This window comes from Panthera uncia, chromosome A2 (genome assembly GCF_023721935.1).
Source record: "Panthera uncia isolate 11264 chromosome A2, Puncia_PCG_1.0, whole genome shotgun sequence".
Lineage (NCBI taxonomy): Eukaryota > Metazoa > Chordata > Mammalia > Carnivora > Felidae > Panthera > Panthera uncia.
The window spans coordinates 155,822,694-155,839,371 of record NC_064816.1 but is presented as its reverse complement, the minus strand read 5'-3'; the positions used below and the strand labels follow the sequence as shown (position 1 = coordinate 155,839,371).

Here is a 16,678-nt window from a genome sequence, read left to right as displayed (position 1 = left end):
GCTCTCCCGAAAGACGTCACTTACCGCCTTTCGAAGGTTAAAATAATTTGGAACTTTCTTCTACGACGTTTTGTCTACGCAAATACACACTATTTATGCATCCACACTCATTTACATAAGCACGCATAAAACACACAAATCCTCTTTAGGGGAAGAGACCCTAACGGACACCCTCCCTCTGCCACATATACACCGGGATCTCGAGAAGGCCGCTACAATTACCCTGGGCCTCAGCTTCTCCTGTAGAACTGAAACGGGAGTCACGTAGTTCTTATCACTTAGTAGTCAGTGCTGCCGAGAGCACCGAGGGTCAATATTAGTAGGAAACTGCTTTGCCAAAGGAAAAGGGCTATCGTCGTAATTCAGTACAGGAAACTCTGGCTTTTTGAGCTACGTGGTGTGCATTGGGCAGGATCTGTGCCAAATGCTTATTAAACACATTATTTTACTTAATCTTCACATCACTTCCAAGGTATAAGCACTGGCACCCCCATTTTATGGAGAATAAAACTGAGGCATCGGTGTATCACCTGCCCCTCAGCGGGAAAGCGTCCGAACTCCTCTGACTCTGAGAACCGCCCTTTGCCGGAAGCTCGACCCTAGATTCTGACGCACGAATCACTGGATTCCGATGTCTACAACTTGTCTTATCCTCATTTAGACTAAAAAAATATATTCCGATTCTGTGTCTCCCTCTCTCTCTGCCCCTCCCCTGTTCATGCTCTGTCTCTCTCTGTCTCAAAAAGAAATAAACGTTAAAAAAAAAAAAAATTAAAAAAAAAAAATATATATATATTCCGAAACAGAGGGTGATCTTACCTGCAAAGTGTATCGATTTTTGAAGCAGTTGGTTACCAATTCTCCTTTGGACAGCTGATACAGCCAGGTCAGTTTTCTGCCACTGTGACGGCTAGCGTAAAAAGCTGTGAATCGCTGATAACTGCGTTCCAGCTGGATAAAAGGATAGCATTGTGTGGAATACGTATCTCACCCCAGTCCGTAGTCACAGTCAGCGCTTCCACATAAACACACCTCCAAACGTACGGTACAAAACGCTCACTACATAAACGTGAAACCCGAACGGCGGGGGGTGGGGGTGGGGGTGGGGGGTGTGACTCTCGCAAGGCGCACTGGTTGAGGCATGAGAGGAGAATGCGGAAACGCACTCTAACGGTCAGGCAGGTGACCACCGCCACGGGGCTCGGCAGAGCACCGACGAGGCTCCGTGTCCGTGAGCCAGCTCTCGGGCCGTGTGGGCTGGCGCGGAGGAGGCCGGCCTCCGGACACCCGGCCCTGCCCGCCCTCTGCGTTCCGTCGGGCACTAGCAGAACACGAGACGGAGCCGCCCTCACCTCTGACGGCAAGGCGAACGTGCAGGACTGCTGGAAGGGCCACGACCCGGAGCTTAGCACCTGGATGCTGAAGTCCACTGAGGCGGGGTGAAAAGGCAGGAACACGGTTAGTCCCACACACTGAAAGACGCTGCCGTTCGAATAAACGCGGACTGCTTCGTATTCAAAGAAACACACCGAATGAAAACACTCTGCTTCAGTAGGAAATTAAGAACCGGACGTATTTCAGTTAAATGATTTTACTCCGTGAAAATTAGTGAAAGGTCAAAGAAACAGAAACTCTTTTCCTCTAAACAGGGGCAGTTTTCATTCTGCCTCCAGCTCAGAGCTACGACATCAGATGCCCGCCCCGCTTCCCGTGCGTCGGTGCCCTGCCGGCCTGGGGTCTGCTCAGGCGCCCCCAGCTCGCCGGGCACAGACACCGCGGCAGCCGCAACTCAGGAAGCAAAATCCCCAGACGTGAACAGCTACCTTCGGCGTGTTTCCTGTATACCCACTACTGCCGACACTACCGCCCCCCCCCAACACTACACGTAACACAAACTAAATGAGAACAAAAGTCTCATCAGTACCAATAGCTGACGAGCTCACTGGCAGAATTGCCAAGTTTAACAGTGGAATAGCGCTTCAGCTTTGGGGAGAAATGAAATTCGTATTTTTCATGTGAAAAGACAACATTAACAAGTAATGATGTCTGCATCATCCGCCAACATCCCCCAGAGCGGACCTGACGGGGGGCGGGCGCGGCCCTGGGAGCGAGTCCTGGCGCCGTTGCGATCGGGAGCCATGGAGCCTTTGGTTAGTTTGACTCTGTAATCTATACACCAAGTCAGTCTCTTATAATTTACCAAAAAAAAAAAAAAAAAGGCAAGAACTGATCCCAACTAAGGTTAAAGAAATTTATGAAGTATTAAACCATGTGGAGCCCTGAGCTGGCAGATATCCCGGGTGGGGTGGCCACACCAGCAAGTGGAAAAGCCCAGGGCACAGCCCTGGGTCCCCTGGGAGAGGACGGTCATCTCCTAGGCTCACACGCGACTCAGGAAGACCATCTGGGAGGTGGCACTTGCTGTCTGTCCGTCCTTGAATCCCTGATAAAGCACCACCACACTCTGTCATCTCTGTCGCCTGCCACAAAGGACACGGACTTCCCGAAGAACACTGCCTGCAAAAACAGCTCATAAACACGTGGGTACTCACAGTCTAGCGGTTCTGAGTTCGTCAGGTGCTTTTTGAACTGCTCATTCAAATCTTTGCTCACACCAATGTCTTGAAACATCCGCTGAAGTTTAGAGGTATATTCAAAACCACAAGCTTGCTGAAATGAACCCAGACAACCGTCTCATTAATTTCTATTAGAAACAGAAGTGTATATAAGGGAATCTGACGGAAATCACACACGACATAGGCTTAACCGTAGAAAATGACTACTGAAGCTAGTAACACTGAACCACATCTCACAGCATCAGTATGTGCAGATTTAAACCAGTAGGCTACTATTCACACAGTAAGTATCATCTGAGCACCTAAGAGCAAGGATCTCTAACGGAATGCGAAGAGGACATACTTTGTTTACTACTCTTACCCACTGTGATCAGCTGACACGTGTGCCCCCCAAACTCCGGCGCTAGAGCCCTAACCCCCAGTGTGATGGTATCTGGAGGCGGGGTCATGAGGAAATGATTACGTTTAGATGGAGTCACGAGGATGGGATCCTCGTGATGGGATTAGTGCCCGTGTAACAAGGGACCAGCGTGCTCTCTGCCTGCCACGTGAGGACACCGCGAGAAGGTGGCCGTCACCAGGTTGGGAAGAGAGTCCTCACCAGAAACGGACTCAGCCGGCCCCTCGACCTTGGTCCTCCCCGCCTCCAGAACTGGGAGGATAGACCTGGGTGGTTCAAGCCCCTAGTCTGTGGTATTTTGTTACGACAGCTTGAGCAGAATTAGCTACCCACACAACAGTCATTTCAGGTCTCAGACACGTGACAGCGCCTGGCAGGCCAGGAGGCACCGAAACAAGAGCAGGCAGAGGGCAGAGGTGGCTGAATGAGAAAACAGTGGCTGAATGAGAAAACAGGTGCTCAACGGTGGAGTCCGATGCCTTCTGTCCTCCTGAGGATGCGACCACTGAGGATGCGAACTAAACCCGGAGCAAAACAAAACACCCGCCAATGCAAAGTCGACCAAACACACGTGTGGGCTGAGCCACTGGAGCAGTTCGGGGGGAGGTGGGGGGGGGGGGGAGGGGGGTGGGAACCAGCAGGCGCTCCGGTGGCCAGTGCAGCACAGCCCGGCCAACAGAACCGAGGGGCCCCCGAGGGCGGGGCGGATGGTCAGCAAAGCATGCGGGGCCCAGGACAGCCCGTGCCGTTCGAACTCCATTAGCTACAGGCCACCGACGACAACCCGGGACAATGAAAATCTTTCACAGCGATTTAAAAACTTTTTTTTTTTTCCCGGAAACGATGAAATTTACCTTTAATTTAGAGATCATGCTTGCTTCGGCATCATCACTGGCACTGTTCTGATGTACGAGTCTTTTGGCCAGCATCTTTGCATAGAATTTCTGGAACACGTCTTTATCCTCTATATACTTGAAGACCACCATCTAGTGAAGTCACCGAGAGAGCACACTTAGTGCACTGAAAAGCCACAGTCACCGAACACACGCCGGCAGCTGACACGCGTGCTTTGTTTTGTCCGGCCTGTGTGCCAACGTTTACGACGGCTACAAATACCACCCGTAGTCTTGAAATATTTTTGTCAACCACTGAAACCACATTAACTTGGTCTAGACTCGGCACTAATGAGGAAAGTACAAACGCTAAAATTCATGACTCAGTTTAGGGAGTAAAACCACAGATTCAAAGCAAAATAAATGACCCAATGACTTTTCACATTCCAGACACCCTGTACCAATAACCTTAAAAGCTGCAGAGACAAGGCTACCGGGAACGGTGCGTTAGCAAGCGCCTTACCACTTGGTTGAGCGTGTCTTCTAGCTCTGCTTCTTCTGGGTTCTTGGAACTGAAATGTAAAAAGAAGGCATACTGTTCTCAAACACATCAGCCAACAGTTGTTAATGAGCAAGCACCACTCGGCTAACACAACAGAATGTGGCTGTGAACACTCGAACACTCAGTTCTGTCCAGATGAACGCGTGAAGACAGAGGCAAAGTTGTCTTACCTACGGCTGTGTGGCGATCTTACGCTGAAACTATCGCGGAAGAACCCGCTCACAAAATAATCGACATCCAAGATGAAAAGCAACGGAAGACACTTATAAAAAGCTCCCCCAGACATTCAAGTTTTCCTTTCAGATAATCTATTTAAATACAAATAAATAAAAGCCGACGGCCTTCTCCAATATGCTCTAACTTTGAAAAAAATGAAAAAGGCATTTAGTTTTTGAGTGGCCTAAACATTAAAGATAATGAAAGGATCTCAAGCACTAAAGCACCACCCTCCTCTGGGGTTATGCCTACACAACAGAGAGTTGTCTTTAACAACCGATTGATTCATTCTATTCTATGAACAAGTATTAACTGAAAGGTTACTTCAGGGTAAATGCAATTTTTCAGGGTCTACGAGTCCCTCATAGACAGATTCCCCATAAATTTACATCGAACGATCCAGCCACCAACCAAGCTCTGGAGAGGTGCCTCTACCTAAGAACATGTGGCTCAGAAAACCCAGCCCCCCTCTTCACAGGGCCAGGCCGGGGCCACTGCCCCCTGCGGGAGAGCCTCTCTTCCGAGCCCCTTTCACTCGGGAGGAGCGTGTGCTCACGGACGTGGTGCTCCCAGCGGCCTGCCGTCTGTCTGCTGCCCCAGCCTCAATTACAACATAGCAAGAGACTTGATGAGGGCCCCTTAGGAAAAGGCAATGCATAAAGGGACAAGTGCCAAATGAAATGAGGGCCTACTAAAACATGTAATTAAAAAACACTGAAGATTTTTATGTAATAGCCTAAAGAAAAAAAAAGTTGACAGCAGGTCAGAAGAGGCATTCCAATGTGAAGTCCATGTTTATTCCTGGAAAGAATACCTGCACAGATCTGACTAGAACTGCTAAATACTACACTGACCAGCACTGCAAGAAACAGAGGAAACTCCCCGAATACTCCATTCTCACTGGCCTTGGGGAAATGGCTTTCTGGCAAAGTTCAAGAGCTATCTAGTGACCTCATCGAAGGTTTCCCCATGTCTGTCAGGAAGACCACACAGTCGTTAACACAGTAAGTTACGTTAAATTTGCCACCACTGAGCCATCGCTAGAAAGCTACTGTGTTCTGGAGAATTATTCTTAGTTCCCTGATAAATTTAGCTTGCTAACATTTGACTTAAGATTTCCCCGACTCTACTCTAGGGGAGACTTGTTCGCAGTGTTTTTCTCGGTACGGGCGGGCGTTCTCCGTCTTTTCGCAAGGGGGCTACGCAAGCTCTTGAGAGCTAGTACGTTAACATCAAAACCAGGACCGCGTGGAAGCGCGGACAACGCCTGCAGCAGCATTTGCCGAGAGATCTCTGGAAAAGTGAGACAAGCCTTGAGCGCTTCCGAACCGAGAGGAGCCGTCCAAGTGAACGAGAAACGAGAAGCTAAGAACACCCAAAGAGACGCGCAAAACCCGGAATGCTGGAAGCACAAGGCACAGAGAGACCCACGCCGGTCGTGCTTCTAGCTCTCACTACACCTGCACACACGTGCACGCACGCGCGCGCGCACACACACACACACACACACACACTCCGAGCAGGAAGAAGAGCAGGTGAGAAACCTGGCGGCTGGAATACAAAGAGCACGAGGGGCCCCTGGCTGGCTCAGTCGAAGAGCCCACCACCCTTGAACTCAGGGTCATGAGTTGGAGCCCCACGTGAGGTGTAGAGATTACGTACATACATAAACTTAAAAAACGTAGAGAAAACAGAGAATGGCAATAAAACAAACTCATTAAGCGAAGATCAACGTTAGAAGCGCACACGACAATGCAAGTGCCACAGTAGCGCTGAGTCTCGTGTCAGGAACGGCCAGTGGGAGCTCCCGAAGCAGCCTCGCCCGGAAACACAAGCGAGCTGGGCCCAGAGAACCGGGGAGCACACGAGACACGCTGACTTCCCGCGTCCTTTCCGCCCTTGTAACCACCGCTCGGCCGGCCCACGGAACTGGGTTCAGCTAAAGGGGCCACACTGCTTGCAGTTCTCAAAGCCAACCCAACGGTGACATTAAAAAAAGATGAACTGGGCCTAGAGTATAGGACTTGAAGTATCTTTCAAAGAGACAAGGAAGATGTATTAGGTTTGAAGTATTTTCTCAAAGGTACAAAAATTACAACAGAAGTAAAACGTAATATAAAGTTCAATTCCTCATGTATAAGCTGAGAGTTTAAATAGATTTACTAAGAATAAAACACAATGTCACTTAATACCTTTTCTTCAACAAGGAGTCGCAGTATCGAGCCAGCAGCTCGGGGGATTTACTGGACGACTGGGCCATTTTGGTAACTGCGTTGTTGTTGATGAAGCGACCACAGGCCTGTGGAGCACACAAAACACGGTCAGAGGCCACGCACCCCCCCCCCCCACCTGCATCGCAGGAGAGACTCCTTCTGACACACCCACCTTGTCAAGTGCAGCCACGAAACCAGCATCGTTGTTGAACGCCGACATCACCAGGGCATTGTATTTTTTGTGAACATCCAACACTGTCTGTACATACATTTTGGGGTCCTCCAGTGGGGGAAAACAGAAACAAAAGCTGGTTACTGGGGATTAAATGGTATATTAATGGGCTACTATAAAATATTCCGTAAGGTTTAGAAATTGCTTCATAGATGCCAACGAATAAGACTAAGTAATAGTTCTGGTTCCATCATCAAAACACATAAGGCATTTTGTTTACAGATACAAAATAAAATACATTCCCATGCTTGAAATTAAATACTGATTTCAAGCTTTGTATAAAAGTGATTTCTCAAATTATTTGAAAATTCGAAAGGATCACAGAAAACAAAATTTCTCAAAGTGATAGTCTGCTTAGCCCATTTTTGCTGCTGTTAAAAATTCAAATTCTGGACTTTGCTGGGCGAACCGATCAGCCAGTAAGCTCAGTAATCAGCCGGTTATCCTGCACTTGGCTGGGCAGATGTGAGAACAGCACAGGGTTAAGGTCGGAGGAATTGCAGGCAAGGGTGTGAGAGTCAGACGAGGCGGAGAAGAAGGTCTGACTCACACACGCCACCACATCGCAGGACTGGATGGGACAGGCCAGGGCCCAGGAGATAGGCAGGGCACGTTGCGGGGGGGGGGGGGGGGGGGGGGGGGGGGGGGGGTTGGACTCAGCAGGGTGGGCATGTGGGAGCTCTGGACAAAGAAACAAGTAACAGGATTGCAATGGAAAGATGAGCCACAGGAAAGGCCCTGGGAATGACACACAAGGAAGACAGGAGGGTGGGGAAGACGGAGGGGAGGGTGGGGACAGGGACACAATGGAGACCAGCCTCAGTGATAACCACAGAACGGCTGATGCTGGGGACTCACTGCAAGTCGTGGTGCCAAGTCCCACAAGGGGACAGTCACAACCGCACTATGAGGTCAGTGTTGTCTGCATTCCCACTTGACAGGTGAAAAAACTAAGTCAGTCAGGCATCTGGCCCAGGGCTTTAGGGATGGCAGTCAGGCCGGACCCCAGGCAGCCTGACTCCTGAGCCAGCATCTCCTCGGATCTGAGAAGGGACAAGGCCTGGAGGACCGGGACCAGTAGGAGGAGGGGTGGTGCGGACAGGCAGCACCATGGACAGACGGCTTGTGCCAGGAGGGCACTGGAGGCTGGCCCTTCACAAACAGGAGGCCCGAGGGTGGGGTGCTTAAATGGCGGCAGGTGACTGCAAATTTCTGACAGATAGGAATTCTCAGGATTCAGGGATGAGAAACCAGAATTCCCCAAATTTAATTATTCTGTATCTTGTAATACTTTAAAAATATATATATTTATTTATTTGGGGCACAGCGCAAGTGGCAGTGGGGCAGAGAGAAGGGGACAGAGGATCCAAAGTGGGCTCTGTACTGATAGGCTGACAGCAGCGAGCCCGACGTGGGGCTCAGACCCACGAACTGCAAGATCATGACCTAGGCCGAAGTCAGATGCTCAACCGAATGAGCTACCCAGGCGCCCCATCTTATAATGTTTTTTAAAAAAATAATGAGAAAGCACTGAGATCAAATCGTTCTCCTGTGATAGGGTTGGACTAAGAGTTTCACAGGTCCTCTGTTAAAAAATAATATATAATAAAAATGCAAAGTTTATTCTTACTATGAATACACTGTGACAAGACTATAACGTCAACATGTAAAGTGGCCTCTACCTGTTAAGACATTTAGGAAGAGAAAATGTTAAAAGGGAACACAAAATAACTGCCAAATAAAAATTACCTAAAATACTGGAAGCTACTATCACATATGTGTAAGATCTAAAAATTATCTACCTTAAAATGTTACAACACAGCATTGACTGCCCCATCAGATAATCTTGTTTCATGATAACTATTCCAGATGTGGAAAAATGTCTCCCATTTTGCCCTCAGGGTTTAATCCACAACTGCCTCCGAAGGCATCTTCCAATTGGCATACATCTTATTTCATATAAACTCATTTTCTTCTTTTAACAACAAAAATACTATCTGCCTGACTTAATCTTGGGTTTGCCACTGAAATGGATATTGCATTTTGCTCATCTGGGTTTGAGATTGCTTTCTGATTTCATGTCAAATGACCTCACAACATGCATGTGTTTTTCCTTTGCATTTCTTCTGTTAAAAGTATTTACAAAGAACCTGAGCCTACAGTGAGTATTCAAGCACTGGAGAATGCCAGTAAGTGTCGTTGGGTAGTATTTGAATGAGGTAACATTCAAGGTTAAGGTCAACAGCATTACAGAGAATCACATGTCAAAACTGCCAACGTAAGCACTTACTGTGCCTCCAACATGTGCTATTTCTTGGAACACCACTCAAAAGGATTTACGTGAAGTATGTTATATAAACATACTAACATGTATCTTATTTGTAAGAGGGGAGCACACACCCATTTGTAACCCGGCATCACCCACAAAGAAGATCCTTCAGACCGCTGCTTCTCCGGCATGTGCATTCACCATGGTTCCCAGAGACGTCCGCCTTAACCTCCGACTCCGTAAGCACCCCCTGCCCTTGCCGTTAGTGGGCTCTTCCGAACCAGGAACGTATCTGTGTGGACCATCACGCATGGAGGAGAATGATGCTGTTCTCTCTTTTCCTGAGTTCTTTAACGACTTTTCTCAGATTCAGAATTTGGAAAAACATCAATGTCCCACTGACTGCCAGCAAGGAATTCCCCCATGGAAAGACCAACGAGACATATCCTCCCCTAGGACACAGAAGGCTTCGGACTCCGATTCCAAGCTTCTTTCTACTACAGGAGGAGACCCAGCCAGCAGTCTCGCTGGTGAGAAGAGAGGGTCTGACAGGAACCCACAGAGGGTAAAGTATGAAGCATCAGCCTTAGGAATCTGAAGTCCTGAGAGAAGCCGCTTGGGAACTTGGCAAGAATGGACAAAGACAGAAACACACAGGGTCATACAGAGCGAACGGGAGGTGCTTCCGAGGCCACCGCATCGCAACAGAGGCGAGGAGAGAGGACAGAGCAGCTAGAACAAATGCATGTTTTTCATGAAACCTGCAAACTTTTGGTGTTTAAAAAATTAACGGAGTAGTAACTGCTTTGATTTATGACCACCTGTTTACCGGATAGTACGTGAGGGCTTTCCGCGTAAGAAACACGACACCTCTCAGGGCTCGTCCCTGAGGGATGTCACCCAACTCCTACATGATCTCACTTGTCTTTATTATGCCAGTGACGGTCACATTTATTTCTAGCCCAGACCAGACTTCCCCACTCAGCTCACACTACTTGCCCTTGGCTGTTTCATGGGGTTCCCAAACTCTACACGTCAGAGCTGACGCGGTCTCTGCCCTGAACCTGCCTCTCTTCTGGATCTCTCTCTTTCCATTTCCTTTCTTTCAACGTTTTATTGTAGACAAATTCAAATCTCCGCAAAATCACAAAGAATAGTAAAATACACTCCATGAACCCATCATCCAGCATCAACAATGATCGGGCACAAACACCGGTACCTCAGAGTCTAAGTTCCTAAGGCCTTCTTCTCCCCACCCCTAGCTTAACCAACCCATGCCATCTTGCGTTTGACCACCCAAACAGGCCTAGCCGTACACTCACACTCTTCTTCCTTTTAAGCTCTGTTTTATGTGATACAGATCGTTTAAAAAATAAAAATCTGATTGTATCCATTTCGCGTTTGTTACAACCATGACCTGCTTTCCTCTTGCCCCTAGGACTAAGGCAGTGTCATTAACATGGCTTTCAAGGTCTCCTGGCCTGGCCAGCCGGTGCCTACCCTTTTACTTTCCCTGTGCCACCTTCCCTTCTTCTCAAGTCGTACCAGACTTCTGGGTTCTCAGAATGGGCCATGCTTATGCTCACTGAGGGGCTTCGCTCTGTCTAGGACCCCCTGCTTATTAGTTAGCTTCAGCTCCTCCACTGGCCTCAAATACTTCCTCGGGGAAGCTCTTGGAACTGGCAGGACAGGGCAGGCCTCCTGTTACACGCGACACCCGAACCCCCCCGGAAGGCCAACCACACTTGCGAGTCCCTGCTACCGGCGGCCTCTCCTGCCGGGCGTAAGCTCGAAGAAGCCTGCCAGGACCGTGTCCACCTTGTTCAGAAGCATACAGGGTAGTGGCACTCACCAACTCTTCTTAAACGGCTGGATCAGAAACCAGGATGATCGTGACTGAAATACTACCTTTTATCCCATACACGGCCACTAAAAAAATAATCCTAAAGACCAATTTCACCAAAAGAAACATATGGAGCCTCACTTCCACTTTCCCGTCTCCCATCTTCCTTAAAGCAGCACCGCACACACAGCAGCTGAGGTCTGAGGGCATCGTCTCACGGAGAGCTGGTATGTGGTAGGAGTTCTCAGGATCACCTGTGACCCTAACATTCTAACGCCGCCCAAAGAGGTACGCTGGGGGGTGACAGGCTCGAGAGGCTCACCCTCACCACTTCAGGTATGTAAGGTGGTGCTCTCCAGGCCAGCATCGGATGTGACCCATCCCCAGAGATGTGCTCTCACCTAGAGCTACCTCTGAGGGACACCTGACCCCCACACCTCCCGTCCAGCCGGGACTAAGGCAGCTTTACGAGAGCCTTCTGAGGATGGCCGTCACCACCCAGCACCCACAGGATGTGTGGGGCCCTGCCAGACACTGTGTCCACAACCTCACCTGGAGACGATTATTCTTGAAGAAGGAAAAGAAACCAAGTCTCGGTTAATGAAAACACACTATGCAGAGTAATTCTTCCCCCCCGCCACCAAGCATTAGCATTTGGTCCCTGGAGAACATCATCTCCACACCCAACACAGAGAAGCCAAAGTTTCAGGAAAGGAACAATCACAAACCAGCCACTACAGAGAAAAGCAGGTAAGAGTCCGTGGGCACACAGATTACCACCGTGACCATTACCTGTGGGCAGTTTTAACCCTAGACTGGCGTTCTGCCTTCCCCCTGTATCTGAGGTTTTCCCTCCTCTACGGGTCTCTGTGCGCTCAGGGAGTAAGACTAATTTTTGTATTAAATAATAGGCAAAACCCAAACACTGGAGACAACAGAGGCGCCTCACACACCACCTAGCGATGCGACAGTCTCGTACTTTTTTATTGGTTTTTTTCTCTTCCATCATCTAATCTCTTCTGATAAGCAGAAATCACCAGTTGTTCTGAGTGTAGTTTAGAGTTGAAAATACCAAGACCAAAAGACCTACCAATTTTAACTAGGGCTCCATGTTCTCATCACTGTAACTTCTGTCCACCTGCTACTTTTTGCTTCAATCACATATATTTATCTTGTAATCATGGCTCTGATTCCAGTTATGTAACTGGGTGGGCTTTCATCACTGACCCTGGCCTCTGTTCCTCCCTGGTTACTCCCCTTGATCTGAGCCAAGGCTGGAGGCCCTGTCCGCACCCCTTCGGTACTCCCTGGTCGGCACTGAAGCCCTAAGTTGACTACATTCAGGCACAGAGAGAGAGTAATAGAAAATTCTGAAAGCGGAGCTAAGTGGGACTTGCCAGGAAAAGCAATCACTCCTCTCAGAGAAAGAATGCCGTTGCAGAAAGTAATTACATTAGTTCAGAAACAGACGCGGTACACCTGGGAGGTTAAGTGGGGGACCGGGTGGTCTTGCTCATCTCCACAAGGGGCAGTTGGTAAGAGAAGTTCATGGGTGGTCTTGAACTGGTCTGAAGGCCAAGCAAGGGCCATCACGACTTAAAAACACACAGCAAAGATGAAACCAAAATGTAGTTTGATGTGGGATGTAAACTCAGATCTGGCTAGCGAGAGGCTTCCGTAACTGGTCTGCCTGTGGAAAGATGACAGACTTGCCCGCAGCTCAAAGAAGGAAAAGGTACAGCCTGGATATAAAAATCCAAGAGTGAGTCTTCTCAGAGCCTGGTTATCCCAAACCAAAAATGAACACGTGTGTATTTTTCCTTTTAAAGAAAATGGTAATTCTTTTCATCTCACGTCAAGACAGAAAACAGACCCACAAATTCAACTCTAGGCTTTCTGAACCGATTTCCATTATCAGCATATTATCAGTTTTTTGTAATTAAATTTGTCAGTGTGAATTACTATATAAAGCTGCTTTGTTCTGTCCTAAAACACCTCCTTGATCCCCCCCCCCCACCCCGCTCTTCCTCCTTTCCCACATCTACTACATCAAAACTGGTACATTTTTTTCCGTTTGCTTTCAAAAAAATGTTTTATTATGGACGACTTTCAAACCTAATTAACATAAGAAAGAATAGTAAAGTCAGTCCCAATACTCCATCGCTCAGCTTTGAGGGACAGCCTGTAGCTGTGCAAGCCCAGGATCTTTGTACCCTACCCTCCTCCTACGTAAGATTTCAGGGGTGTGCACCCCATCCCCTCTGACCAGGTGAAGCAGGTCAGACTCCAAATGTAAGGTTCCCTGGACAATTTTATCACCGTGTGGGTAATTTTCTTCTATTACCGGCATCCACAGAATGGCTGAGTCAGAACCAAGTTATTTAAACATTTGGGTCCAGAAGGGAAAGGGAGTCTTGGATATACGTATGAATGAAACCCACATCTGCCAGAAGCACCCTGTGCTGTGCTACCCTGCTGCTTCTGGTGCAAGTTGATACGAACAGTTGGGTTCCCGTAATTATTTCTAACTCAGCTTCTCAACCCAAACACAGTAATTCTGATAAGGTCCTAGATTTGTCACTCCTTAGTCTTACACAGAAAAATATGCTGTCAGAGTTTCCTGACTGTATTTCTGCCTGTACATTTGTCCATTTCAAGTGCTCCCTTTTTTAACCCTGATCGTTCTTGGAGCCAGAGCCCCAGGCAGCTCCTGAAAACGTCTCCCCCCACTGTAAGCACACACTCTCTCTCCAGGCTGCAAGTACACTTTCGTGGCTGTGCTCCCCAGCCCATCTCTGCAGCCCGACACCCCCACTGTTAGACCAACGGCCCCACTGGACATCAAAGTATCTACAAGCCTACTCTTGCTGGATTACACTTCAATCCCAGTTAGACTGAGGTTACTAAATCAAGATATGGTTTCAAAGACAGCTTTGCGCTTATCTGTTGCCGTTTCTGCCCTGAAGACAGACAGTAATGAGATATTCTCTTCTAACCTGGTTTATGTTTACGTACGAAGCCCCCTTTGTAGGGATGTACAATAGCACCCAGATTACTGGGAGATCGTGCGCTGATTAAAAATTCAACATGGAACCAACTGTATCGTTAAGCATTCATTAGCAAGTACTTACACATCTGCACGGACTCTTTTCCTAAACTCTGTTTTGGCATTTTGTTATAAGCTACTGTCAAGGGAAATCGCAAAGCTGTCCAATGAACTGGTGTCACATTTACTTTTAAGTGTAATGTTGATGACTGCCCACATGACTGGTGTTTTCTTTAGGATGGGCCACGGGGGAAAGTATTCTTAGTTCTGAATGCCAACAAACTCGTTCTGAGTTACAGGCTTATTCTTTATGGTCACCATGAATCTAGGAGCTGACTGTCCCTCACATTACCCACTGCCTTTACCAGTAAGCACTCGGACTGACCGCAAAGAACTGGAGGCACGTGTGTGAGCCATCTCTAGCAAAAATACTAGACTCCGCTGTCTTAACACTTAGCTTCGTTTGTGTTTCCTATCCTTATTTTGCTTCCCTCTCTTACATCCCTTTGTCTTTTCCGTATTGTGTAAGCAGCCTTGAATCCTGCTGGGAACGACGAGGAGCACTAGCAAACGTAAGTACTGTATGCGGAGAGCCCATACCGTACAAGGCACCGTGCTAAGTTGTGCAGAAATGAAGATAGATAAAGCCATTCTTTTGGAAGACATTTACAGAGATCTAACATATGAAGTAGTGTGAATATGAACAGTCCAACATGCTACCATTTCAAAGGGATGATTGGGAAAGGCTGGTGGATGGCATGTCATTTGAGCTGGGTTTTGGAAGATAAACAGGTGTTTAACGCGTAGGAAAAAAAAAAAACGGAATGTGTTTGAGCAGAGAGAAGAGCGAGGCAGGTAGAGCAAGGCATAATCACAAACGGTGAGCATCCAGGTGCTGATGGGGACATGACGAAGACGCAGAGTAACACAGGATAAAAGGGGAGAGCTGGGGCGCCTGGGGGGCTCAGCTGGCTGGGCATGTGACTTCAGCTCAGGTCATGGTCTCCCGGTCCGTGAGTTCCAGCCCCACATCGGGCTGCCAGCACAGAGCCCACTTCGGATCCTCTGTCCCCTTCTCTCTCGGCCCCTCCCCCACTAGAGCTCGCTTGTTCTCTCTCAAACGTGCTCTCTCTAAAAAACAAACATTAAAAAATTAAAAACAAAAAAACAAAAAAACAAAAACGGAAAGGACATTTTGGCCCCGTAGCAAATGGCTCTTCCTCCATCATTATCATCGTCACCATCATCAAGAAATATCTGTCACACAAGACACCCCCACTAAAACTAGAGTATCAACTATAATGAGGTGCCAGCTGTATCCTCAGGGAGTTACAATCAACGGTGGAGTGACAGGAAACACAGAAGTGACATACAAATACAGAGTGGCACAGGAGAGATTTTTAGAAATGTCATAAAAGTAAAGGATGGGGGGCAGTGCTTCGGGCTAGAAGAGCTAGCAGAGAATTGTTTTAAGCAAAGAGGGTTTGCGCTGGGCTCGAGAGCAGGACAAAGTGAGCAGAAAGCAAGGAGGACGTGTCACCAGCGGAGAGGGCAGTGATTTGGCAAGGAAGAGAATGGGGTAAGTATGAAGAGGGTTCTGACTTAACAGAATACTGTAGATTTAATAGATTATCATAGAGGAGAGGTTTTATTTTGCTTTGTTAAAAACAAGATGATCGTGGAGTAACACGGTCAGTGTGCAGAGGACTTCTGAGGACTGAAGCGAAGCATCATGGGGGACGAACGGGAAAAGGAGAGGCAGACGACCGTGTGGAGCACGAGGGGACGGGGCCCAGGTGAACACGGTGGCACCGGGCCCGGACAGAGAGCCCTCGCAGGCGGGGAAGGGGCCGTGTCCACGCCCTGTGGACTCATCACAGAGGACGGAGAGGAGACAGGGCTGGTGGGCAGGCGGCCCTACTGGTCTGAGAGGACGCTGAGGCCAGGTCCGGGCTCGGCGGAAAATCACACCATTTTAGGTTACAAATGTTGTCATGGGCAAAGTGGCACGCCCTACACGGAGGAAGGAAAATGTGAGTGTAAAAATGAACGAGCAGTCTAGGCCCTAGGCAGACGGAGTCATGGGGGCTGGATGAGATGGCAGAGGTGAAGCATTTCAACGTGGGATCCCTGCCATCAATCCCATCACAGGAATGCCATAAATGCTCGCTCAATGGATGAAAACAGTGGTTTCAATTTGATCTGTGGTGTCTGTTGGCCCTTTAAGCTGCACCAGTGCCCAGCGTCACGAGCCAGCTGCTTTGGCAGCTAGACAACCCGAGAACCAACACGGGGGCCGATGTGTGGGCTCTGCTTTCAGGATGTTCCCCCTTAAGACCTAAGTGGACAGGGCCATCCTCCCTCTAGATGTTAATACAGATTATTTTTCTAGTTATTACACTGCCAACGTCTGAACACAAATGTAGTGCTGTGGCCCATCTATGTAATAAGCACATACGATCTTTCAAATCCTGACTTCGAGAAGAGT

General features: G+C 48.3%; 1 protein-coding gene across 7 annotated transcripts in view; it reads right to left on the bottom strand.

The window, feature by feature from the left end:
* The window catches only part of CUL1 (cullin 1), a 105,450-nt gene that overhangs the window by 6,650 nt on the left and 82,122 nt on the right, over positions 1-16,678 (bottom strand). For all 7 annotated transcript variants that reach the window (XM_049643064.1, XM_049643061.1, XM_049643060.1 and 4 more), the window contains 7 exons: positions 6,973-7,080; positions 6,780-6,886; positions 4,333-4,381; positions 3,831-3,962; positions 2,553-2,670; positions 1,353-1,429; positions 820-951 (listed from right to left, as the gene is read on the bottom strand). In XM_049643064.1, the coding sequence (XP_049499021.1) occupies positions 820-951; positions 1,353-1,429; positions 2,553-2,670; positions 3,831-3,962; positions 4,333-4,381; positions 6,780-6,886; positions 6,973-7,080 (723 nt within the window). The remainder of the gene's footprint in view (positions 1-819; positions 952-1,352; positions 1,430-2,552; positions 2,671-3,830; positions 3,963-4,332; positions 4,382-6,779; positions 6,887-6,972; positions 7,081-16,678) is intronic.